This window comes from Mugil cephalus, chromosome 5 (genome assembly GCF_022458985.1).
Source record: "Mugil cephalus isolate CIBA_MC_2020 chromosome 5, CIBA_Mcephalus_1.1, whole genome shotgun sequence".
Lineage (NCBI taxonomy): Eukaryota > Metazoa > Chordata > Actinopteri > Mugiliformes > Mugilidae > Mugil > Mugil cephalus.
The window spans coordinates 19473743-19501018 of record NC_061774.1 but is presented as its reverse complement, the minus strand read 5'-3'; the positions used below and the strand labels follow the sequence as shown (position 1 = coordinate 19501018).

The 27276-nt window shown below is 43.4% G+C and overlaps 1 protein-coding gene across 4 annotated transcripts in view; it reads left to right on the top strand.

The window, feature by feature from the left end:
- Positions 1-27276, top strand: part of si:ch211-26b3.4 (connector enhancer of kinase suppressor of ras 2) — a 63107-nt gene that overhangs the window by 9185 nt on the left and 26646 nt on the right. For all 4 annotated transcript variants that reach the window (XR_007112899.1, XM_047585917.1, XM_047585918.1 and 1 more), the window contains exons 2-9: positions 4058-4221; positions 9482-9684; positions 10132-10219; positions 11338-11379; positions 17166-17285; positions 18731-18790; positions 18908-18976; positions 24588-24734. Coding sequence is in view for 3 of the 4 variants with exons in the window: in XM_047585917.1 (XP_047441873.1) it covers positions 4058-4221; positions 9482-9684; positions 10132-10219; positions 11338-11379; positions 17166-17285; positions 18731-18790; positions 18908-18976; positions 24588-24734 (893 nt within the window). In the remaining variant the exon portion in view is untranslated. The remainder of the gene's footprint in view (positions 1-4057; positions 4222-9481; positions 9685-10131; positions 10220-11337; positions 11380-17165; positions 17286-18730; positions 18791-18907; positions 18977-24587; positions 24735-27276) is intronic.

The following is a 27276-nucleotide window of genomic DNA, read 5'->3' as shown; positions in this document are numbered from 1 at the left end:
AGTTTTGGAGGTTTCACGTTTTGTAAATCTCTGAGGCTATTTTGAGGTTGTTTTGTCTAATAAAGGCTAAACAAAGCCCTCATTCATCTCAGATTCAAAAGAGAAAAAAGTGCCGAGCCGCTTTCCCTTCAACACATCTCACAAGAATGTGGGAGTGTCGTTTGATGTTGCAAAATAAGATAAGATGATCCTTTAATTCATCCCGCAGTGGGTAAATTTGTTACAGCAGCGTACAGTTTTAAGGACGTTGCCCAAGACAAGAAAAGGTGAACCGGCGGACAGGTACATTGATACAGTCAGTGTGTCACTTAGACCGTTGACATTTGGCACATTTGGTCACATTTTGTGTTTAAGGTGCAGAAACCTGAGCGAATCACAAGTTCCTGAATTCTATTAGGAAACGCAATATTTAGAGGAAACACCTTTAGAGGCGCCTGCGATCACATGGGCAGAGCTCCACACGCTGCTAATGTTTCAAATGACTATGACTAAAATATCTCATTCCCCAGTCTGTTTGTGTTTCCTGGAGGAAACTAGAGTAAGCTCACGACACACGGCTCACGCAAAATCATTTTTTTTAATTTTATTTTTTTTATTTCAGCTGCAGGACTAGTTTGTTTTATTAAGACGCTGCACAGCCTACAGACGGATGAGGTCAGTTTCCACATGTTTTGCAGTGTCCGTGAACTCTGACAGCAGTCTGATGCGAGGACTTTGCTCGGGCGATGGAAATGGTTTTTGTTTTAGCCGGACGCAACCGACGCCGGAGAGCTGGACTTATAATATCTGCAACATTTTAACTCCGTGGCGACGTGCAGTGCGGGGAAACTTGACCCCTGTGTGTTTCGTTTGTGTGTGTTTGCGAGCGCCGTGTGCTATTTCAAGCTGGAGCATGAACTCAGCAGATGAACCCAGATCAGCTGTTTGTCCTCTAGGGGTGGGGGTGGGGGGGGGGCATTCTGACTCATCTGATTGGACGGCAGCTGTGTGTCACGCTGTGGTTGTGTGCGTGCGGATGCTCGCCTGTTTGCGTGCGTGTTCCATGCATGTGCGTGTTTCGCAAATCGGTACCGACGTGCGTTTGAAACGACGGTTCGTATAGTAACGGGAGGAAAGAGAATGACAGACTCCCTTTCATCCCCCCCACCCCTTGTGCATGTGTTGCAGAGTCACTCGGTAGCTATAGTGTGAGGCTTTCCCAGAGGAAGTGGTGTTTGTCAAACCCAGTCCTCTTTAATCTCTTTATATAAATGTACAATAGTTAGCAGAAGTCAGCATGCATTCAATAATAATGTAATAAATGCCTGATATTTCTTTGAATGTTCTTATATATTTACCTATGCATTTTCAAGGTGGGAAGGTTGCTGTGTGGATTCATTCGGTCGCTTCATGTAACTGTAGACTGACACTGTGATGTTGAGATCACAGCTGTCTGGGGACCTTTTCCAGTCGCAGGAATCCTTGTTTTTCTCCGGCAGTTCCTTACGTCTGCACTTGTTCACATGTTTGACAAGTTGCAGTGAATTTTCTGTGCCAATCAGACTCACTCCCCTGATGGTTTCACATAATCTATAAGGAACTAAAGTGCCTAAAGGTTTCGTGCACACTTCATCCGCTTGTGCAGAATCATAATTGTGGAACGTAGATATCATACTGTCGTTGTTTCACAGATAAAGTCAGATTACGGGGGACATAAGCCGCGATGGGTCACCTTGTGTGACAGGGCTCCTGTAAAATGGTCTCAGTTGGAGGAACAGACTTAGAATCTGTAAGAGGGAGAGAAAAATAAGAGGACGGCACAGGTTTGGAACAGACTGCTCGCATGTCTCAGGACTGGACATAAAGACTTCCATCTGGGAAACAGTCATCAGTGGCCGTCAGAGTTTTATTTTTTCTCTTTTTCTTTTCGTGTCTCTCACAGTGAGGGTCAGGTGTCTCATGTCCAGACATGATAGTTATTAGCTGCAAGGCTCCATTCTGATGTCCTCGTGTTCCCTGAGGCCCGACACTATGCAGCTGCTGGGCCTTCAGTTTGAGAAGAAAATAGTAGAAAACTCAAACTAGAGAACACATTTCACTCAGATGAGCCTCGGTTATCATATCACACTATAACCATCCACGTAAAAAAGAGCAACCAACACTGCAACTGATGTATCATTAGAAAAATATGTAGTGTATTACGACACATTAGAAATCTAATTTTCAATATAAATGATTCTTACTGCTTTTTTTTTACTATTATTCATTAAAATGGAGAGTGTATATAACTATATGAAATGTATATATAAATTATATTATGTTACATTATTATTATTTTTACATTAGCATTTTTGCAAGAGTAATAACGTCGTACATGTTGTATATCTAACCTAAAAACAATATGTTATGTTTTAAAAATGTGTCACTAGTTTTGCAAATGAATGTAGCAGAGTAAATGGAAATTCAAACCCTGAGAACATATATTTGTATTAATAATCATATTTAAGTAAAGTGCAAGGTCTGTCCCTCTCTCTCTACATACAATACTTGAGTGGATAGTAACTGCTTAGACATCCTAATGTAGTTTCCCCCGATTATGACACCAAAATCACGTATGCTCCTGTCATCACGTGCATGCACTTGATTTCACAGGTTTAGTTTTCACTTACTTGGTGTGTAATAGCCAAGCCTTCCATGTGGCAACGTTGAGATATTATGTGTGAAACACGTGCTAACGCGTGGAGCACAAAGTTCCTCCTCGGGGAATGTGTTCCATTAAACAATTTTCACTTTGTGTCGCCACAGTTCATGGTCCCTTATGCATTAGCTCTAAAACGTCTCGGCTGGGCTGTATGTAAGGGGATTGTTTCTACATGTCACTCAGAGCAACAGCAGGCTTATATTCTGTCTGTTGTGTCTCTTGCTCTCGGTGTGCCGTTTGCGGCGAATGCATACGTGCGTGTGTGCGCGTGTGCGTGTGAGCGTGCATGAGTGTGTGTGCGCGCGCACGTGTGTGGTGACTGTGTTAAGGTGCTACCACACTGTCTGCTCTCTGTCAGCATTGCTTCCCTTGGGCATCAGTGTTTTCCTCACAGCTCCGCTCGGCTTTAACAACATGCCTCTGCAGAGGCGTCAAGACCCTGAGTAACAGCAGTAGTTGTAATTGTATTTGTATGTGTGATTGTGTTTGAAGAGCATGTTCGTGGAGGGGCCCGAGTCTAGTGTTTTGTGCTTCTATGTGGCTGTATGCGTGTGCATGCATGGATTTGCTTCCTCTTGTGCTCTTTTTTTTTATTTTTTTTTTTATTTTGTTCTGTGTTTGCTCATTTTCAAGCAGCCTTGTTCATTAGGTCTGTGGGGAGATGTGCTTTCTGCTGACTTCGTTTGGTACAAAGCCAGAGGCTCTTACTGATCAATAGTATCCCGGACCTACCGCTGCCTGTGTGCAGCTGATTGGCTCGTTGCATAGCATGGCATCCACAGCGTAACGGCGTAAAGTCATACGTCGATACAGTATATTACTCACATCTTTCTAGGTGTGTACCGGCCACACCATTAATCATACAGAATATGAACATGAAATTCACAGTTTTCACTCTGAAAACGGAGAAATTAGTGTAAAAGCCAGGGAATTTCATTAAAGTGCCGCAGGCTGATCATGAGATAAAGACAAACTGCGCAAACTGATATGTTTTCTAGGTGATAGTTTTAAGCTAATTCCAGTAAAGTATCTAAAAGATATCTGGCTTTGGGCAGTTTGTCTCTGGTTTCTATTTGGCACATTTTTTTTTTGTTTTTTTGCATCTGTGTGGGAGTTTGTACTGATGCCTGAATGCTGTTTTGAGTTCTTAACAAGGAATCAGGATACAATATGGCAAGCGGAAACTCATACTATTCCTATCAGTCATTGATACAATAGGAATGTTTTTTCTTAATGACTTTTTCCCTTTTTTTGTTTTGTCTCTGGGGAGAAATCCGTCAGAAACATTTGGTCATTTACGGCTGTGGCATTACACGCGCTGACAGAAGACAGATACATCAGCGCATCCTAAACGGCGTCTGTCTGTACTCTCCTTAGGTCTTGACGACTGTCTCCAGCAGTACGTGAAGAGTTTCGAGCGGGAGCAGATGGGGGGAGAGCAGCTGCTGCACATCACCCATCAGGAGCTGGAAGAGCTCGGCGTCACCAGAATAGGACATCAGGAGCTCATCTTGGAAGCTGTCGACCTCCTCTGTGCCCTGGTCAGCTTCTGTTACTCTTTTGCTGCTGGTTTTGTGTCTCTCGTTGGACACGCTTGAGGAAGTAGTAATGTTTATGCGGGTCCTGAATATATTATTTTATGTTACAGATTTATTGAACTGGCATGAGACTGTATGTTTGTCTGCCCAAACCGTAAGGAACTCTGAGATATATTTGCGCCTGTCCAGCAGGAAGGCACTTGTTAGCATGTTAGCAGCCACCAAACACAATTGTTTATAGATTAGCCCCCAAATTAGCCAATAGCTCATCCATCCCTTATAATTGACACATAGATAGAGATGGATTTCTCTGTCTTTCTTACTGGTGTGACTCTACTTTTATTCTTTCATCATCGCTTCTCTTTCATCACTTCTCTTTGACACAGTTTTATTCCGGAAAGCGTTTGCACAACCGCTTCTGCTCAGACAACCCGACGTATGATCATTTCTGGTGGCCGCTTTTGTTTTGTGAAACCAAGATTTAAAATAGATATCAGCGTAGCTGTATAACAAGAGAGGGGGAAAAACTGTCCCCAAAAACAGTGGGACTGTAAATATAGCCACTTGTTAAAATCATATTAAGCTTTATATTTGTGTAAAATCAGTAACAACAAATTCTCACCGGTAACAAGACTTCTGTATTAGTTGTTGTTTATTTTCCCCCCACCAGCTATTGATATTGTCTTAAGAAATGTCTGGGAAAAAAATCCTCTATCATTTTGGCCCTGCTTTATGTGTACTTCCTCGGTCACTGCTGACTATGTGTGCAGTGGCCCTGTTCAGGATTAGGGAATTAGGGGGGGAATTAGGTGCTACTCTCCCAGAGAGAGAAAGAGAGGGAAGGGAAGCGAGGGTAAGAGAGGTAGGGAGAGGAAGAGAGAGGGGGGGAGAGGGTATGCAGAAAGAGTATGCAGGATGCACCTTATCTCCCGGGCACACATGGCTGGATTAGTTGGAGCTGTTTGAATGTCTGCATGAGTGTGTATGCGTGCATGCTTGTGTGCGCTAATCAGCTCCTCTTCTCATTCAAATGTTCCAGCATGGGAATGAGTGTCCCAGAGTAGCAATCACCATATGTCCTGGAAGTGGACACACACATTTAGGGGCGCCAAATGGACAAGATGAATCTAAAAATGCTGCTGTAAATTAAGGGATAATACCCCTTTTTCCAACTTGTAGTTTGCTTGATTTGTCTCTTATTGCCATCAGATAAACCCAGGGATGAAAAACTTAAATGCAGCACTTAAAAGCATCATACAAAACAAACTAACTGACTAATGCTTAATTTGTTGTTAGGTTTTGTGCACACGGAGTTTATTTCTGCAAGGAGCTAAGAGCTAAGCTAAGAGAATTACTTTTAATTTGTTTGGATAATCTGGTTAAACCTTTGGCTGGTGTACAAGTTGTCTTATCATGCCTCTGCTCACTTCATTCCCAGTCAGGCTTACTTGTAGCAATGCTGGTAAAGCAAATCACAAACAATTTTATCATTAGCTGTACTAAACCATCAAAAGGAGGAGAAAAACTTGGTTGCCCTGGCTCAGCCTTTGGGCTTTCTGCAGTAAATAAAAAAAAGGGAGCTTCTGTGGTCTTGGATCAATGAAAGTTTCGAGTGCTGACAGCCTCGCTGTTCATGTAAGAAGAAAAAATCCTTTCTTTTATGCATATCCAATCAAATCTATGCTAAGCGAGTTTCTATGTGGGTACTGTATTTTCAGCAAGATGTACTGAGAAATGGGTATAATGTAAGGATAAAATAAGAGAAAATCAGAATATGAAGTTAAAATGTATCAACACTACAGATGTATGTACTAAAAAACTGCATCAATAATTCCAAGTATGCATTAGATGAGTTTGAGATGAGCTTTTTACATGAAATAAATCCTTGTGGCGTGCCCCAAGGTTCTATTTTGGGGCCACTTCTTCTTAAGTCTAATAACTTGTGTACGTGATTCTGTTAATTTCTATTAATTTTAAGTTAAGTTCTGTTAATTTTTCCTTCAGGGAAATAGGAATGGCCTCATTCCAATAAGTCTGTTTAGGCTACTATGCAGACAAGCACATCTGTACTGTGAGGAATGTAACACTTAATCAATTCAATTCAATTCAGTTTTATTTATATAGCGCCAATAACAATACAAATTGTCTCAAGACGCTTTACAAAAACCAGCCTGCAACCTCCAGAGCAAGCCTGTGGGCGACGGTAGTAAGAAAAACTCCCTTTTAACAGGAAGAAACCTTGAGCAGAACCCAGCTCATATGGAGGGACCCATCTGCCGAAGGCCAGCTGGGTGGAAACAGAGAATATAGAGAAAAAAAAAGAACAGGGGAAACAAGATAAAACAAACTTCTGTCATAGATGCATACATCAAGCTGAAGGAAACACGTAGGATCTAGTAATATAACACATAGCTGATAATCTTATGTGACTGTTTGTGAGTATAAGCCCTGCGTGTCATGTCTCCATCTCCTTTTGTAACTTCATCACACAGATGAGGTGACTCCTAACTAATTTCATCATCTCCTAGGTTATGTTAATATCATTTAGCCATCATTTCTATTTCTTGTTATTTTCACATTTGAGCCTATTAGACAAAAGCCCTCAGATGTTTCCCTCTACTCTGAGAGAGAGCACCTACTATTATTGTCTGACAATTTCACCCACTCACACCTAGAAAATTTCCTTCGGCTCTTGACTGTTTTCCTTTCTTGTTTTCATTACATTTTGGTTAATGGCTTTTTCAATGTTTTTTTCTTTTCTCTCTCTCCCTCTTTCCGAGGGATTCGGCGCAGTCACGTACAGTAAAAGAGGTCGTTACAAACAAATCAAACCACACACAGCTTTAGGATTTGTATTCTGTTTCTAAACATGAGTTGCTAACAATGAAGAATAATTCATTTTAAATCCAATGTCCACTAGTAGCCTGATTTTTGATAAACAACAACAACAACAAAAACAACAACAATAATAATAATAATAATAATAATAATAAAAACCTTTCTGTATAAATTGAAAATGTAGTTGTTATGCAAACCCACACCAAACCATGTTCTTGATCTGAGGACTGAAGCCGTAGCTTTCAAGCAGAAAGCAGCACGCGCTCGATCAATATTCTCCTGATGAATCGATACTGAGGACCGGTGAATATACAGTGGAACAGAACTCATGATTACTAAAGAGAAAAGGGTGGAAAAGCCTAACCGTTTTTGCCTAAACGTGTCATAAATGATGTTTGAGCGAGAGCAATTGTATTATTAACAGCGTGGAGGAGAGGCCACACATGGCTGCTATGGCAACCGCATTGACGAGGACTGGAATGTGTGGAGTGTGTGTGTGTACGGTGGTGGGGGGGTAGATCTCTAATGGCATCACTCTCTTACTGTATTGATTTGACACGCACAGGCACACATGTGCACGCATTGCTAAATTACTTCTCTCCTTTTCCATGCGCATACAGCCCTTCAGACAGTCAACGCAGGGCTTTATCCCCCTGATTCTTCTCAGCCTCCCGCCCCCATGGAGAGTGCTGCACACTGAGCGTTACATGGAACTGTATGACGGCCTAATTACAGCTGTGCAAACATCTACACTCCAAGTACATGTATACATCTGCATTCACACAGGAAGATTACTCTGAACGCCGTATGCATGACCCAGTTTCAGTGGGATGCATGGCCGGCTGCTCTCTCTGCCTCTTCCTCTCCCTCCGTCTCTCTCTCTCTCTCTATCCCTCTTGTCTTCTGCCTCTTTAGTTCCTCAGTTGCCTCATTTCTCCCTCTCTCTCTGCTGCCATTGTGAAACCCTCCCTCCTTTGTAGTCGCTGTGGTCGTGACTGTGTAGAATAGATCTAGAGGCAAAGGAGGAATAGATATGTCTAGCTCAGCCTTTGCATTTGACTATACAAGGATGTCATGAGTGTGTGTGTGTGTGTGTGTGTGTGTGTATGTGTATGTGTAGAGCCTTTTGTGTCAGCAGGAATCAGGCTCTGTCAGGCAGGACATGACTTGAGGTGCCTGGGGACGCTGAGCGCAATGTGGCTCAGTGGATCTGTGTGTGTGTTTATTTAAAAGGGTCACCGTGCAGTAATGGGCTACTACACCAGCTTGCTGCTCTTGTATGAGGGCAGACAGTGGCTGCAGTTAATGTTAGCCGCTCTAATTTCTGTTCTTTCCACGCAGAATGGTCATTTATAAATGACAGGAGACATAAATATTAGGTAATGGTATAGTATTTTATAAATCTGTGGTCATTCTGGGAAATTCCTTTTATTGGCTTTTCAACTAGATGAGAGGATAAATCTGTATCTCTTTGTGGTTGGCAAGTAGTAGGCTAGCCATGCTATTAGCTATCAAGGGAAGAAAATATTAGGTACATTAACAATGCAGGTTTAAGGGAGAGTCGTGTCTTTTGTTGTTGTTGTTGTTGTTGTGATATTTAGAAATATTGAATATACCGACATACCGGTATATTTGATTATGTGGAACGATGCGGCATGAGACGCTGTTTCAGACCGGACCATTTTCAAAGTAGCGCTTGAAAACACGCATGGTGCGACTGCGTTACTATGAGGCCTGGGCGAGATGGAAAGGTCTGAAAAGTGAAGCAGCAGAAGGAGAAGACCTGTGCCAAATAAAAGGTGCTGTGCTGGTTGTTTTTTAGGGTGACCAGCCCAGGTTTTGAAAGACCTGTCCCCCGGCTAAAGCTGTCCCCGAAAATGTCCCCAATTTTAACTTCATGAATGAGAAAAAAAACATGTTGCGCCAGACTACAATTATTACGGTAGCCGGTCGCGCTGCTATTGACGTAACAGGCATAGCAGTTTAAATATCAATAAATAAATGAAACGATAATTATCACTGTTTCTTTATTTCATCCTGATAATATATATATATATATATCTCCGAGCTGTAAGTCCCCAGATTTCTACATCAGCAGGGAGTGCTACAATATTTAGTCATCATCAGGTAAAATAGTGCTTCCTTAGTCAATCTACGCCCAGCCCTAAGTCATGTGGTACTGATTTATACATTTGAATTAGGACTGATTAACTTAACCCATGTAAAAATATGTCTCAAAAATGTTCAATTTATACAGAAACATAATTGGTTGCATTTAATCTTCAAAATAGTGTTAAAAAGATTTTTTTTCTCCTGAATTTGGAATTACAAGTAACACTGAGGGCTAACCGTGTCAACTATAATACTGGAGAAAACATCAGTAGAATATACTAGGTTATTTAACAATCCAATGTTTGTCCTCCAGAACTATGGCCTAGAGACAGAAAACCTCCGGACTCTGTCCCACAAGCTGAACGCTTCAGCGAAGAACCTCCAGAACTTCATCCTGGGCCGGCGGAGGGGCGGACACTATGATGGACGAGCGTCCCGGAGGCTACCCAATGACTTCCTCACTTCAGTGGTGGATTTAATTGGTGCAGCCAAGAACCTGCTGGCCTGGCTCGACAGGTAGGGGTCACACTTTGGATACAGATAATGCTGTGCACATTTATTGTAAAATACAGCCACTTTATAGTATCTGTATAGTTAATGTTACTTGGTTGGGTCTGGACTGTACCATCATGTCAGGTGTTGTTTTTGTTTTGTTACGATGAGTATGCATACAACAAACTAATGTTGAGCTTTAGTAGTTCCCTGGGCTGCACAGCCTGCTGGCCACGATATAACACTAAATAATGTTGTTTGTCTTTATTACTTGCTCTGTGAGATGCAGTTTTTTTTTCTTATTTCTTCTGCTCTCTCATGCCTTTTAAAAATACGCTGCAGGCAAATGAATGAGCAAGGAAAAAATGTATACATCAAAATAAAATATAATTACTCTGTTAAAACTGAATGAGTTAACTATTTTATATATATTTAGGCATGCGTTCATGCTCTTTCTCTTTTTGTTTTCAGGTCTCCATTTGCCAGTGTGACGGAATATTCATTACTGAAGAACAACATCGTGCAGCTGTGCTTAGAATTAACCACCATTGTGCAACAGGTGCGTTCATGGACATTCATATAAAGTCACACGAGCCATGTTCCATACAAGCCGGCGTTCATTGAAGTAAAGGTCGTGGTTTTAATTTAAAGGGGCAGATCTGGGCTTTGTGGTGGGAACATCAATACGTATAGAGGTTGTTCTGGCCAATTGCTCATTCCTATAGATTTGACCGTGAGTGGAGCATATGTCCGTTGCCACGGGCTGTTTGCAGCGTGGCTGATGGGACGAGTAGCTCTCAGTAACTGCCTTAAGCGAAAAACTCATCAGCTCACTAAGTTACAGGCTCTGATGGAGACCGAACTCGTGGTCTCTCATCATCTCATTTCCCGTCCTCTCTCTGCTGCCCCTCTGACTCCCTCCCTCGTGTTAACTCACCACACTGCACACACATGGGCGCTAAATGACACTGGAGGTGCATGACATCTCATTGTTTGGATGGAAACTACTTCTTGGACTTTGTCATCGTCTTCCCACTAAGAGCCCGCTTAGAGGGTGTGCGAGAGTGCGTTTGTACTCGTGCCCAGAGTGAGTCCTGGAGCCGAGGAGATAAACCCCCCCTCCCCTCCCCATTACGAGGGCCAGAGGAGAGTGAAGAGAAAGGGGCCACCGCAGGTCCACGGTGGGCCAAATGAACGTGTGGCTGCCAGTGTGCAGAGAGACAGACAAAGGTGGCAGCACTTCCCGCACCGATGCATCAAACAGATGAATTAACTGCTACCATGCACATCTGGCGGATTGCGTGGGCTGCCTTCCCAGAAATAGATTAACTATCAGCTATCGTTAAATAACAATCTGTCATGTTTAAATAATGCGTTTTTTTTTTTTTTTTAAATCCGAGGAGGCCCGTGAAGCTGCAGAGGAGATCCAGTGTATTAGTCTGCTTACACTGTAAAGTAATGTGCATAATGTGGAAGGTTAGAAACAAAATAGCTGACTGCTTGTGTTCTCCACAAATCATCCATTTCTTCCTGCTGGAAGTCTCATTTCTCACATTTCCTACTTTGCTGGTAGTTATATTTGGGGGAGAGAGATATTTGAGCTAGTGTGCTGATGGATGTCTTCTCCATCTCATGTATTCTCTTTCCTTTCTTTCCTTTTCTCGTATCCCTTTACAGGATTGCACCGTGTACGAGACAGAAAATAAGATTCTTCATGTGGTAAGTTTTTCCCCTACAGGGATTTAAGTATCAGTGGTGATTAGAGGCTATTTGAGGTTGTTGTCACATGTACTGGTGTGAATGGAGTAGAAGTTCATGCACAATCTTCTTCTGATATAGACAAGAGAAAGCAAAAAGAAAAACTATGAGTGCCTTTAGGTTAACTTCTGTATTCAAGGTCAGCCAGTTTCCTTTTGTTTCATTCTGCTACATACTGTGCGTTGTTGCACCATGTATGAGTTTATAAAGATTCATACTGGCTTATTGCACATTTTAAATACTCTTTCTCTTATTTTTTTAAAAAGATTTTATTTGTAAAACCACAGACTCTATCTAAATATGGATAATGCGTCCCCACTTCCTTGCATTAGCCAAACACAGACTAGTTTCCTGGGGATACTTTACAGTGGTTGGAATGGCAACTTGCAGTCATCGTGATGTCCCTTCCTGTTTCTATAGCTTCAAATAACTACCTAAAACAGAAAAAGTGACACTTGCTTATGGATCAGTATTAACTACCTGAAATGACTGAAACCATCCTTGTAACAAATTTATTTGATGTGTATCTTGTAGCGCAACTAAAGACCAAAATAAGTATGTTTAAATTTAACTGGGCACCAATTAAGTCTATCATCTGTACTCTCAGGGTTGAGTAAACATATTTAAGGCCTAAAGGAGATAACAATTCTGCAACAAAAGAAATGAAGAAGAAAATGAGTTATGTGCCTTCCATTTTTTCTTTAACCGAAATACAGGAAACTCTTAAGGACAAGATTTATAACAACAAAAACACTTTTCCCCCAGTCATCAATCAATAACATATACTAATTGACACAGGTAAGGATCCCAAATGTCAAGTGTTTTAGTTTGGCCCAAGTCCCATCCACTAACATGGAGCTTATGACCTACACTGCAGCCAGCCACCAGGGGGAGCTCTACTTGCTTTGGCTTCAATTTAGAGAAGCTGTTCCTCCTCCATCTTTATTTACAATCTACGTGTTAAACAAACATTACAGTGTAGGAAGATGCACTGTATCGGAAAATATGGCACATAATTTAAAATGGTTTTAGTATTAGTAAATGTCTGCAGTATGTGGTGTGTGCTTGTTGTTAGAGCGCTGTGGGTTTAGATTGGAATTTGGGCCACAGCTGCAAATGAGCTTGAGGCCTTTTTTTTTTTTTAAATCTTCTTTGTAGTAGCGTGCGTGTGTGTGAGTGTGTGTGCGTGCGTGCTCATGTATGACGGAGATCCGTACCGTGTCCACGTGTGAAACTGAGTGAGCAGCTAGCGTCTGATCAGGGCTGACAGTCGGATTAGGACACTCCCTGCTGCCATTCAAGGTCAGGTGGACCGAGCCAAATGAACCTGTAGCGGAAAATTTAATGGTGAAGAAATTATTCAAACCAGGTGATCAGTTAACATGCTGTGTGGTAACCATGCCACATTTCTATAAACTGAACAAACCGTCTGACGCCGTATGAGACTTTGGTCTCAGCGTGATGCAGTGCCCCCCTTTCAAAATGAGTCCTCTGAGCCTTAGGGTTGAGGTATCACGCCTAACGTTCGCCGCCCTGATAATGACACACACGACAATCGCATCAGGCGGGTGAAAATATTTGAATGGCTCTACACATGTGCACACGAGTTCACACTCACACACCGACAACCCTGGGTGCCAGACTAAAGGATACACATGACTAAGTGTGTTATACGTGGGAGGTTTATGTGTGAAATGGGGAGAAGACGGCATGAAAAGAGAGAAGGAGGAGGAGGAGGAGGAGCTGTCGGTTTCTAGAACGCAGCTTCCTTGCATCCCTTTTTTTTTTCCCACTGCGTGTCTTCCACACAAGATGCCTAGATAAAGTGGAGGTTAAGTGACGCTTAGCCTTTTAAATAAGGAAATTACACACACAGGATGGGATCTGGTGTTTTGTCCCTTCACTTTGACTCATTACTGTACCTGCCTGGAAGAGGGGAAGTGGATAATGAGTCATGTTAAAGATTTGAAAAACGAGTTCCATTTTAAACCAAAAAATATAAGCAATGTCTGTATTAACTTGCAGAAGGAGTCATTATGCACAAGTCTGCCACAACATTAAAACCACTGACGGTAAATAACGTTGACCATCTTGTGACAATACAATTATTGCTGGGGTACGTTTGGACCTGGCATTAATGTGGATGTTACTTAGACATGTACCACCTACTAGGGCTTGGGCGTACACCAAGATTAGTATCAGTATCAGATTATTAGCATGATTAGATCGATACGCTCGTTACGGTTTCTGTACGTCCAGGAAATCAGTCATCACAGAGTTCATGCGAGCGCAGCTTCTCCCCAACTCTGTGTGTGGCAGGAGCTTCTCCATCTCCACCTGTAGCAAAAGGTGGGATATGGACAGAGTTTAACATTCAAATCCTAGCATCAGAGCAGCATCGCACAGCTGACAGTGATGCCATTACTGAACATTGTTATATTTATGTTTCTTGTTACACTGCACTAATTACTTTTTACTTTAAAACAACTGTGTGCAGTAAAAGGGGAATTATTTAATTTTATTATGTTAAATTGTTTTATATTGTAATTAGTTAATGGAAACAGATTAATTTGACTCAGACATCTGTCCCGTGTTGTATCATAATCATAATCAACTAACTAAAGGCAAAGTTACTAAATTATTCAATGATCATGACATTTTGAGTAAAAAGTAAAGGTATCGGTATCGGTATCAGTATTGATATCGGCGATACTAGCCTTGTATTTAGTTGGCCCACCCCTACCACCCACCTAGACCAGACCAGACAAACACACCCCATAGCAATGACACAGACAAACACATAAAAACGGTTTAGGGTGTTGACCTGGCCTCTATATCTGTGAGATGATGTATATTTCGTATGTGTTTTCGCAGATCAAGTTTGCCGATAAAACTATAATTACATAGTTAGTTGAGATTCAAATCGGCCGCACCATATCCAGCTAGCATTAGCATTAATATGCTGCTTATATGTTCATGCATATTAGAACAACCCACGCATATAAACATCCTTTAAAATGGGTCAATCTGATTCTGATCTCAGTTTTTACCAAAACGCAAAATTAAACGCGCGACTTTTGCTTCTAAAGCCGTGTCTTCACTCCATTGCCTTGATGGTTGTATATAGTGGGATCCAGACAGACGTGCAGCCATGCCGAGAGTCTCTGGTGTATATCCAGCACGGGGGGTTCAAACACCGTTTACTGTCGCGGTAGTTGTACGTTTCTTAGCGACTGCTCAATAATGCAAAACTCACTGCTACTCTGCTCTCCTCTAGTCTACGGCCTGCAGCAATCAGATGGACAGGGGAAGAGAGTGTGTGTGTGTGTGTGTGTGCGCGTGTGTGTGATAGAGAGACGATATGAACACGTGTGTGTGTGTGTGTGTGTGTGTGTGTGTGTGTGTCCGATGGAGCGTGAAAAGTGTGTGAGCGAGTGTTTTTATGTGCATGCATGCATAAGGATGAGAGGAATTACATAAGACTGTCCTAGTTGTGTGTTTCCCTTGTTTTCTCCCCTTTCCTACCGGACTCCCCCCCTCTACTCTCCTCTCTCCCCCACCCTCTCCCTCCATCTTTTCCCGTGTCTCGGCTTATATCTGCTGCAGTGTGTGACCATGCATTATGCAACCACATGTGGTGCGTGCTGGCCGGCGAGCGAACGGCGAGCAGCGTGTGCGCGAAGGAGAAGGTGCGAGCTGATGAGGAGGAAAGTGCAGGAGCGAATGAGAATGAGGAAGGTGGTGGCGGTGGCGGGGAGGCGGGAGGGGAAGGGTGGGGGCGGTGGTGGGGGGTTCCGCCGGAGCTTAATCCATTTGGCAGTGTACTGTGTCTGGCTTTCTGTTTGACTGCTCTTAAATCTCACGCCAGCTAGCCACATAAGTTTAACTTCCCTATAATCTGCGCTCTGATGCTCTGGAGGCGTGTCAGATCAAGGCCGGGTGCGCTGGAGCCGTGGGAGTTGAGAGGCTCCAGCGCTGGTGACGGGCCCTTTGTCTATCGGCCCCTGCGTTAATCCCAGGTCAAGGCTATTAGTCCAATGATCAAAGAGGAGCGCGAGCAGAGCCGCAACATTGTCACTCGCTGTTGTATCCAGTCTGGGACTTCGTGTGCTATTTGCAGCCCTGTAGGCGGGATTAGAAATACGCTGCTTTTACTTTTCTCCTACTTACTGCTCAGTTCCCTTTCTGTTCCGCTCCTTTTCACATTAAAGCCCACAATGTTGACGCGTGTCTGTTTGTGACACGAACAGTTCCGGGTATCCCCTTACGTAATGTGTACATGTTGGCTAGAACATGATATCGCTTCATGAGCAGCAAACTAAACGGACTGTAATGTTCAAATAAGTGACCCAGAAATGGATGGAAGTGTGTGTGTTTGTGTGTGTGTGTGTTTGTTTGAGAGCATCACATAGCCAGATCACTGAAGATTGTCCACCTTTTCTCTCAAACTGAATGAATCATGAGCTGCGAGCTATTGGTTTGTGTGTGTGTGTGTCTTCATCCTAGAGTACAGTGTGTGTGTGTGTGTGTGTGTGTGTGTGTGTGTGTGTGCTGAAGATCTCCTCTGTTCATTTTGTAACTATAATCCGGTAAAAGCTCATCAGGATTGAAATCAGAAGATTATGTTATGCGGGATTCTTCACTGCCATGCTGCTTGTGTGTGTGTGTGTGTGTGTGAGAACATAGTTTCTTATGTGTAAAAACCCTTTTACATCCAAGGATGTTTGTATGTGTGGTAAACACCGATCAGCCATAACATTAAAACCACCGACAGGAGAAGTAAATAACATTAACCACCTTGTGCCAATACAATTATTGCTGGGAAACTTTTCCTACCCCATAGCAATGACACAAAACAGTTTAGGAACAGCTCCAAGATAATGGAAAACAGCACAAGGGGTTGACCAGGCCTCCAAATTCCAAGTTCCTCCCCTCAACCCAAAGCCCCCCCACTAATAACATCCTGTTGCCAGACACCACAGGACACCCTCTGAAGGACCACATCCATTCTCTGATGAGTCACGCAGTTTTGGAGGCAAAGTTGACACCTACACAATATTAGGAATGTGGTCATAATGTTATGCCTGGCCGCCGCGTGCTAAGCAGTGTTGCTATGAGGCAGGATAATCAGGGTATCAGTATTTGTGCAGCCGCTACCGACGTTCAGCTCAAGATTAGATGCCAGAGATGTTGCAGATGATAAATCCATTCTCATGAGTGATCTATCAGGCAAACCCTCAGGGTTTATTTAGAATAAAAACAAGGTGGAAGAAGCAGTTCCTTTCATTTGACACGTTTGCCCGGATGCACTCAAACAGGGATAATATGTATTAGGAGTATAAGTGCAGTGGCAAAAGAATTACAGCCACTCTGCGCGTCTGGTTTTGTTTAGCTGATGCCGAGGCAACAAATGAAACCTGTGTGCTGTAATTTAGATGTTAGAAGATGTCATCGGGGGCACCCCGGGCTGGTGATGTGTAGCCCTGTCTGTGACGGTGTCTTGTGGGCATGCCCGCGGACAGGCTGTGACAGGAAACAGTTTGTGTGCTGGAGTGATGGAAGTAGCGATGTGGAACAATCTGATGAAATGATGTCTATTTCACCTCCTCCAGCTAGGTCACAGCATCCCTCGCGGAACAAAACCAATCTCAATAACTTTCTGTCTTTCTCCTTTTGTCTCTCCCTATTGTCTTTTTTTTTTCTCCTTTATTATTTCTCCGCTCTCTTTCCTCCAACGCCACCTCAAGTGCAAGACCTTAGCGGGGATATGTGACCACATCATTTCTCTGTCGTCTGACTCTCTGGTCTCTCAGTCTGCCCACCTGGAGGTGGTCCATCTTACCAGCATCATGCCCAGCGAAGGGCTGGTAAGGACACAGCTGAGGATTCACACACATATAAACATATAATCTAAGACCGTTTTAAAGCTGCACAAATGGATATATTAATATATATTTTGATCGGATTCAGCTGATTTCCATAATGTGGAAGGGAATTACCAGCAAACTCTATGCTTCTTTTAGCATCTTTTGACTCATTGTTTTGGTTTTCTTTCGAGCTGAAACAGGAATTCTCTTCCCTAAGAAGACCTCTGGTTAACCCACTGTACTCTACTTGATTAAGAAACCAAAACAGCAACAGAATGATGAATGCTAATATGGCTTTTTATCTTCTGGGCGTGTGAAGAAGTTAATTGTTTGCTGTCAAGTTTACCAACTTTATAAGATCATAATATGCTCGTGTTGAACCGACATATTCTAGGACAAATCCTAAAATAAGTCCCACAAGTACTATGATTTATGTTTAAACCTTTGGGCTGCTTTTTAAAAAAAAGTTGATTTGGCCACATATGTAGTTACTTGTGCTAAGAGCAAACGTGGTTCAACATTACAAGTTACAGAGTTCAGTCTGTACTTTTAACAAAGTCAGCCGATAATAGGCCTTTTCTCATCTTTCTGATTTCATGCTACATGGCATTAGTTTGCAAACTGCAGGATACGGTGGCAGGGGTTTGTTACCTAGCTGAGAGGTTGGTGGTGTGCAGCCTGCCACCCGCAGCGCTTCATCTAATAGCTCACTGTGACTTCTTCTTCCATTACTCCCTGAAATATTTATTTATTTTTTTCAGATGTATTGTAAATTTTTTTTATTTTTTTTAAAAGATTGTACGGTGTATTTTGAAACTGTAGCCGATGCAGGGGGATGAAGGGGTGGGTCATGGGACTTAGAATTAAACAAACTTCAATGATGAGAGCTTGATAGCTCAGTTGCGCATAAAAAACACTCTTAATAACCACAAGACATAAGAAAATAAAGTAAAATAAGTTTAAAATAAAATAAAAATATAATAGATGAGATTGCAGCTTTAACTGAATGTAAATGAATCCTGGCTTATTGTGAAAGCTCTTTACCAATGTCAAAATTTGAGACTTGAACGCCTTGTTGTATTGAATTACGTCTATAATGGGGTTGAGTTTCCACAGTAGGTGAAGTGGATGAATTAGTCAGTCAGGATTAGTCAGCCCTCTCCGCCACCACTGTGAAAACACTAAAACTTTTGCAAGTGTAGCTTCAGTAGAGCTCGAAGACATGAAGTAGGTCAAGGACGAGTGAAAGTCTTGTTTGACCCGCACCTTTGTGTTAGTTAAACTGTCCCCAATCTGTAAGTAAAGTCTCAGAGTCAGGGCTGAAGTCACTGTTAAGTAAAGTCGCTCTCGCCCACACGCACAGAAATGCAAACAGATGCACTTTGCAGTACACATATATTTGTATTTACCTGTGCACTCTCTGCCTGTGTGTGCCTGTGTTTCAGGGGATGTACATCAAATCAACGTACGACGGACTCCATGTTATCACCGGCACCACAGAGAACGTGAGTTGCAGTTACACCCAGTCCATAGCTTGACGCTGTCTACGAATCCACTGCCTTAGACTCTCCTTAACTTGCTCCCATTGTCACTTTCCCGTCCTCAAACTCTTGCCTCTGCAGTCTCCGGCAGACCAGTGTAAGAAGATCCACGCGGGGGATGAGGTGATCCAAGTCAACCACCAGACCGTGGTGAGTCAAAAAGCTGTCAAACCCGACGCTGTAGTCAGAAGGAATCGCAGGGGACGTGCTCTCTGCGTGTTTCCACTGTGAAGGCACACAGCAGATTGTCTTTTGTATTCCATTCTGGGCTGGGTTGACGGGGTTTCAAGGTACATGGTGTCTGCCGCCGCCGCCACCACCGCCGCCGCCACCACAGCCCGCACCCCCATGGTGCTTCCCATCCTGTGTCGCTATGTAGGCTAATTAGACTTGCTGCGGAAACTGATTACAGGACGATTGTGACGAGACCTTTGTTCAGTCCGGCGCGATTGTCAGCTCGCTCTTTCTGGAATTCGTTCCCATTGTCGTCACAAAGGCCCGAAGGAGGCGTCTGCTTTGAAATGTGAACCCATGTTCCACTTTCGGATTGAATACGCTTGCCTTCAACCCGTCACATCAGAGGGGAAGCACAGAAACGGGCGGCCATTTTGACGGGAAACGGTGCCTCGTGAGAGCATGTGATCGAGCGCGCTCGTCTGTCGCCTCCGCTGTCAGCGCTGGCGCCGACAATTTGTTACAGTGTTTATTTGAGATTTCTAAAAGGGAGTTCTGTGTGCAGACGTCTCCTGTGTGCTCTTTCTGCAAGTATTCCCCTCACATCTCGATAGGTGCTGCTCAGGCGAAAGCGTGCGGGAAGGCGCTGAGGAGCGGCGTTGATTGACGCACGAGGGAGGTGTGCATTATCTCTCCCTCTTGCTCCCGCGGGGTGACAGTGCAGATCGCACCCTGCCAGGCTCTCAGCGCCAACCCTTCATTACTCCCTCAGCTAGACCCTCACCACTCTGATCCTTCACTCTGGGGGAGAGATAAGCAGGGGGAAGCGGAGGTGTGCGCCTACAGTGAGGAAAGGGGGCTGAGGCAGTCAGGGGAGGCAGAGATGAGGCAGAGCTGGGAGAGCGGGGCAAAAAAAGGGAGGAGGAAGTTAAGAGGGACTCGGGGAGAGGAGGCGAGCAGATAAAAGGGGGGGGGGGGCAGCGGAGGGAAGTTTCTAGTCAACGCAGCTCTTCGCTCAATCCCAAACTGAGCTGCTGAGAGGAAAGATGGATCCACGCGGCAGCAGCAGCATGCTACAAACTCCCTGTCAACATCCCAGATGATAACTCCATCTACTCCGAATTCAAGAATTAGATCAGCGAGCAAATTCCGTTCCATTACAGAATTGTTATGTGGGCCTGTCCCGCGTATTCAGCGACGGCGCCGCCTTCATCTCTGTGCGCCGGGCTTTTGTTTGAGGCCCACTTCAAAACGGGACTTGCAGTTTTTGTAGCTCAGCTTCTCTTCTGAGGTAAAACGTGGAATTTGCTCAAATAACAAACTGAATGTTTGAAGAGGCAACATAATTATGTGGAGGTAATAGCATCTGGGAAAATAATGAAGACCCCTGGGATTTGAAAAAGGCTCTCCTGCAGCAGTTTACGCTCTATTATTATTTTGGTACGTCTCTCCCTGTTTCCCTTTGGTCTCTGCGTATTTGCATAACAGAGCGGCCCTAAGCTGGGCCGGATGAGGCTTTCTTTTTTTTCTTTTTTTTTTTGCTGTTAATGTACTCTGTCTGCTGACCACCATTGCGGTGCTTCAAATGAAAGTTGAAAAGTTCAGCCTGATTAAGGTCCTGGCCCGCTCACCTTGAAGATCCCTCCGGCCCAAAAAACATGCTTATTCGCTTTCTTACCGAGAGTAAGATGAGGAGATTGACACCGGCTTCTTATCTATCCATTCAACTTGAAACTACAGTCAGGAGAGGATTAGCTCAGTTTAGCGCAGAGATCGGAAGCAGGAGGAGGGGGAGAGTCTCACTTCGACAAGCAAGATATCACATGTTAATTAGTAAGTTTTGGAGCCACCGCTAGGACGGACCGGGCTACTTGTTTCTTCCCCGCTCCAAGTCTTTATGCTAAGTAAGCAAATTGTTGTTTGGTTGTGGCTTTGTACTGAATGTACAGAGAGAGGTTTCATCTAAGAAACAACACGAATGCACAGAAATCTTCTGGGCAACACGTCCGGACATGTGGAACTTATTCATCAATAAAAAAAAAGAAAAAAAAGAAAAAGAAATGTTCTGTGTGCATGAGCAATTCTAAAACTGGCGAAGTTTTTGTTCAAATCAGATCAAAGTATACACAACAAGATCACAAATCTGGCCAGAAATTTCAGTAACCCTGTGACCAGGACATGAATTACATTTGAACTGTCTGAACTAAAATGATTCAACCCTCGTTGCAAATTAGGTTTATTGGAAAAAATGTACAAACTAACAGCTGTTTGCAATAAACAAATCAAACAAGAACAATTTAAATAGCTCAACACAACCAATATCACAAGTGCTTTCTCTGAATTCAACACAAAATGCCACTTTTAATGACTTCCCTTGGACGGCAAATCATGTGTGGTCTCAAACTGACCCAAAAGAATAAGAAAAGTCATCTCCAGCTTGCCCCAAACTGTATAAATAAGTCGAAGAAATTTTGGGATTCCGTTCTTCGAAGCGATGAAACACAACTGGGACTTTTTGGGCCTACGGATCCTCGTCTGGAGGAGGAGTAACGAAGCATACGCTGAAAAGAACCCCCTACCTGCAGTGAAGTGAAGTGCAAGATGGATTCAATCAAGTATCAGGAAATCCTGGGAGAAAATGTCGTTGTCTGTACGGAAGCTGAAGCTTGGGCATCACTGGACCTTCCAGCAGGACATGATGATCCCAAGCATACCTCAAAGTCCACCAAGGCTGGAAGATTCTAGAGTGGACATCACAGACGTCTGACTTGAACCCCATTGAAAATCTCTGGTTGGATTTGCAAAAGGCGCTTGCAGCACGTAAAGCCAAGAATATTAGTGAACTGGAGGCCTTTGCCCATGAACGCTGCCAGAAGCTGGTGTCTGGCTATGCATCGCATTTGCAGCAGGTCATAACAGCCAAAGGGTTCTCTACTAAGTACTAGAGATGCTTGTCGTGAAGGGGTTGGATAACTTTGAGAATGCAGTAGTCATTAAAAAATGTCATTTTGTGTTGAATATGGAATATGTTGCCTTGAGCTTTTTAAATTGTTTGTTTATTTTTTATATTTTCAATGGGGATGGAACAATTTTGATTGCAACTGTACAGAGCTGTAGTCAATGGCTGCCCTAGAGTGTCCTGGGCTACCCTCTTTTTGCTTCAAGTGGGAAGGTACACTAGCAACTTTCTTCAATCCGAGCTCTTGTTGCAGCTGAACGCTGATTGAACTCAGAGCTCTGTGAACTCTCTGAATGGAACCGACCCCAGGCTGGCACAGGCCGGTCATCATTATGTCAGGAATAAGGTCAGAGCAGTTCTGTCTGCCTGTGCGTGTCTGTGTGTGTGTGTGTGTGTGTGTGCGCGTGGTGGTCTCTGCGGACACTTCCAGTTGCTGCAACCAGTGTAGCCAATCAATGACCTGACGAGCGCTCCGAGCTCTGGAGACAAGCTGGCCGGAACCACAAAGAAACACTGCAGTCAGCACTCCTCGTTTACCCCTTCATCATATTTCTTTTCCTTAGGACTTAAAGTGGCAGTCTTGAGCCGGGGGCACTTGTAGTTACCGGTCGTAACAGCGAATGTGGTTCGTCACGACAGGTCACAGGATTCTATGGGCAACAAAACTTTAATAATGACAATAATCTGCGTTTTTCCATCACTCTGTGAGGAAAGGCGATCTGGTTTTGTACCGAACTTGGCATGAACAGCCGAGAATGGAGTTGCTGAGGCTGTGGCTGCTCGTTCTTTTTCCACTACTTTCTGCAACTGATTTGCTCTCAAAAGAAGTGTGGAAATGGTCGTTGGTTTTGTAGATGCACATGTAAGTGCTGATCAGACAACATTTTCCAGTGACTATTTTATAATAAAAGCCGGTTCGTGTTGACGCGTGAAGCTGCAGCGCTCAAGAAATGTTAGGACTGCATTAGCGGTGATCTCTGAAGCCGCGGGCTATCATCTGATCTGGCACTGCTCATTCATATCCTGTTTATAGACGTTACTTTAGCAAGGAGAGTCGCCACAGACATCCAGTCCATTCGAATGAAAAGTGGACCATATGTTGCCTCGTTCGGCGTTATCTTTACCGACCGAGCTCCCCTTTGCTCTTTCTTTTAACACACATTTACAAACGTAACCCCCTTTTTCAGACTACTGGTCCCAGGTCACAGTCTGTGCTGCTTTACTGGTAGTTACAGAGTTTGACATTTAAAGGCTCAATGTTGCTATCCTCAGATGTTTGCTAGAGGTGGGCCTGAATAGATTTCAAGCAGGAGCATCTGTCTTCAGCGCCGTCCTTGATATCCGACGAATCATATCAGAACATCATAATTCTGTGACAATGTATACCTTTCTGGAGAGGATGTACAAATCCCTCGTTTTTTGCATGTGGCTTAGATCCACGTCGAAACGAACGTTTGCTGATGATGACATAATTTTTTTAGAGATTACCTAAATCCGCTCTGGGAGAACTGGTGCTTTTAAAGGGATGAGAAATGATGTTATGACTGTATAAATGTGTCATGCCGCTATAGAGCTTTAAAGTCGAACAGTGTCACATTCCATCAAATTTTGCAGGCTCGCTCGAGTTGCACACCGACAAGAGTTTCTCGTTTTGTTCCCTCCAGTTCTATCAGCGAGCGCAGACTATAAATACTTCTCAGTGTGACACAATGCAGTGCACGATGTGGTGTACAATTACCCCAAAACTAAAGCTTTCAGAGCAACACAAAAGTCAAATGAGCATTTCTTTGAGCTAAAAACTGCATCATTCTAACTGTTATAAAGGTTACCAAGTTGTATTTGACACACATTTTAGATAAGGGTAAATAATAGCAAAGAATGGCGTACACTGATCAGCCACAACATTAAAACCACCTTTCTAATATTGTGTAGATCTCCCTTGTGCCTTGGATCCTATGGGGGATCCTCTGTGGACCATGTTTGCTCCCGTGTATCCAAACAGATACTTTATCAGTTTGGGATTTGGTGAATTTGGAGGCCGGGTCAACCCCTTGTGTCTAAGTAACATCCACACCAATACCAGGTCCAAAAGTTTCCCAGCAGAACACTGTATTTTTCACAAGATGGCCAGTGCTATTCAATTCTCCCATCAGTGGTTTTAATGTTGTGGCTGATAGGTGTAGTAGTAGAGTATGCACAAAATTAGGTGAAGATGGTGTATCTCCAGGGAAAGATTTCACTGCCTGTCCAACTGGTCCAGGCCTGAAAATGTAATATCATTCAAAGAGATCCATTTCCATTTTGACCTCAGTAGTAGATTGATGGGAGCAAGCTGTACTGTTAGCTTCTCTTCTGCTAATACTGCAGCATGCCTCTGGGATTTTACCTGGGGACTGAAAAGGCTCTCGGAACCTGACAATCAGCGTGTGATATGCGGCCTTGTGATAGTCTTCTGAATAGCAGAGTGGACGGTTTTAGTACTGCGTGGTGGTGGGTGGGCAATATTTGAAACTGAAATATGAAACTGAAACATTAACTATTGCTGTGTGTCGTGGTTTTTCTGCATTGTGCACTGTGTTTAGTTGCCTACAGCAGCTGTTTTGGTAGCCTGTTATGCGTGCTCCTCAGGTGGGCTGGCAGCTGAAGAACCTGGTGAATGCCCTGAGAGAGGACCCATGCGGAGTCATCCTCACGCTGAAGAAAAGGCCCCAGAACACCCTGAGCTCCACACCTGCTCTGCTCAGGAACGTGCGCTGGAAGCCACTGGGCCTTCAGGTAAAACTCCACAAACACTTTCATTCCTCAAATACTGACCCGCGCTAAACCGACATTCTGATCTCAGCTCTCTGTGACTTAAATTCAAACAAAGATGCCAGAAACTGATATTTGCACCTCCGGGCATGTGTTGCCCCCCCTCTTCTTAACCGTACGATTTTATCTGCACACTTTGTGTAAATTGCGTCTCTATCTGTGACTCACTCTCGGCTCATGTTTTCACTGCCCACACTCGCTCTCCTGCTGGCTTTTTAAACAAATATTTTCACCTTGACCTTGCATCAGTCCTCCCGTTAAGCGTTCAACAAATCTCTTATTTTTACTGCCTGCCACACTGCTGGCACAGTTCGAAGCCATTCACAAATGCGCCGGTTGCTGAACCCCCATCTGAAGAGAATTTACGTGCAACAAAAGTAGATTTTTTTTTCTTTTTAGACACCAATAACTCAAAATTGTGAGTACTGAAGGCGAGAAACAAGCTAATTTAATCTACACTTCAGCCTCGCGTGAGTGATTTAAAGGGTACAATATGGCCTGAAACGTCTGCTCGGGAGGTAAAGTATAGGGCAACGCGCACTCACTGAGGCTTAGGTCGTGATTCATTCAACCTTTGTTCCAAATAACGTTTCAGTTTCAAAAGACGGTAAATGTTTAATGTGCTGTAAATCTGAAAAGGTGAAAGGATTGTTTGAAGGCTTACAACTAAGAGCGGCTACACATAGCTCGCGCATTTTGCAAGTACCGCTACTCACATCCCAGAAATATCGCGCCGCGATTTTTGAAAGAAAGAACAGGTTGACGGACGGAGGGGTGAGGCGAGGGTTAGTCCGAGGCTGTGTGTGCTTTGTGAAGCGCTGGCTGTCTTGTCAAGAGTCTTGTGTTCCGTGGTTGCTATTTTTAACTTTGCGTCAGGCTAATTCATTTACATGCTACATGCGTGCTTTCATCTCAGTTCAGTGCTCAGGTGCTCTTTGGCTTTTTCTTTTTTTTTTCTATTATTCCCTCCTCCTGTTTGTCGCTCCTCTGTTATTTTCAATCAACTCCTATATATCTGGGAGCATATACATGCAACATTTAGCAGTACATATATATATGTAAGTGTATGGTCATGTGAAAGGCTGTGCTGTAGCTTTATTCAGTTAGATCTTTCCACATTTGGACAGTGACACGTTTTTTTGTTATTTTGTCTGCTCATCCAAACACGCTATAGCTACAGTTATATAATAAATATAGGCTCAAACTGCAGACTGTCAGCTTTACTTAGAGGGCGTTTACAGCACATCCTTCTGCGTTTTATAATGTCTCTAAAGATCAGAGGTTCAATCAGTTGTGGCTGGGATTTTTTTTATTTTATGGGAGATCTGTATCTTTACCTCGGGGAGCTTCTCTAACTTTATAATTCATATTATTTCACACACAAAAATGTAAAGAAGAGAAGATTTTTCCACTCACTTGAATTTGTGCAACGGTATCACTTTAATATTTTAAACTTTCGGTCATAAGACCTTCATCAGAACAATACAAAAAATGTGAGGTACCAAGCTACAATATTGCATTACATCCCACATTTCATTTGACAAGATCTGCATGTTGATCACACATATATATGTATATCTTTCTCTCTCACAGACACACACACAGTAAATAGCTCATTCTCCTCTGGTCCTGGCTCTGCTGGCTGCAGCATTTCCTACTGACCATCGTTACAGTATCTGCACCGGTTACATCTGTGGTATCTTGGCAACACCGGTTCATGTCGATATTAAGCTGCATGATAAAAAATTAAAACAATTTCGCTTTCAGTTTTTGATCCATACGTATCGCATATATGCTTTGTCCTCCAAGTGTGTTTGCACTACAGCTTTTTCTTCACATGGTCAATAAAGTCACTGGACTGAACCGAAGGAGACGGAGCCTTTACGTGGGCTGGCTCTCAGTTCACTGTGGGCTAACTGTTGGAACAAGTTCCGTCCAGCTTATTTTCTGTCACACCAGAATCGCAACCGAAACCGGTACATTGTGTGATGCCCACACTCTGAAATTTACCTCGAGATTTCTTCTTGAAGTAGCCCTGACAGACTGTTTTATCTTTCAACACTCTGCAACCCTTAGTAACCCCAGTGACCCCACAGTCATTACTTTTTCAGGAGCTTAAAAGTGATTGAACTTGTTAACATGCTCATAAATAAAATGCTTCCATAAATTATCCCTCCCCGTAGTAATACAGCATCCAGAATCCACTGAACCCCTGTAATTAAAACCACAAAGCCAACAACACCTTCATCTCCGTCTTTAACCAGCTAGCAGACTGGTTTGCTAGCTGGAAGTTGTTGTTACGTTTTGCTGTTGTATGTACCAGCCGAGGATTATGGGAATTCTGACGGAAGATGCAAAAACGCTCGCTCGCGAGAGGCTCGATCAGAGCGCGGAGATATCTCGGGGAGAAGAGAAGAAAGGAGTGTTTTAGTTTTTGTTTTCTCTCAAAAAGACTGGAGCTCTTAATTATTCATAAGCAACTACAGGCAGCTCCACTGGCTCCGAA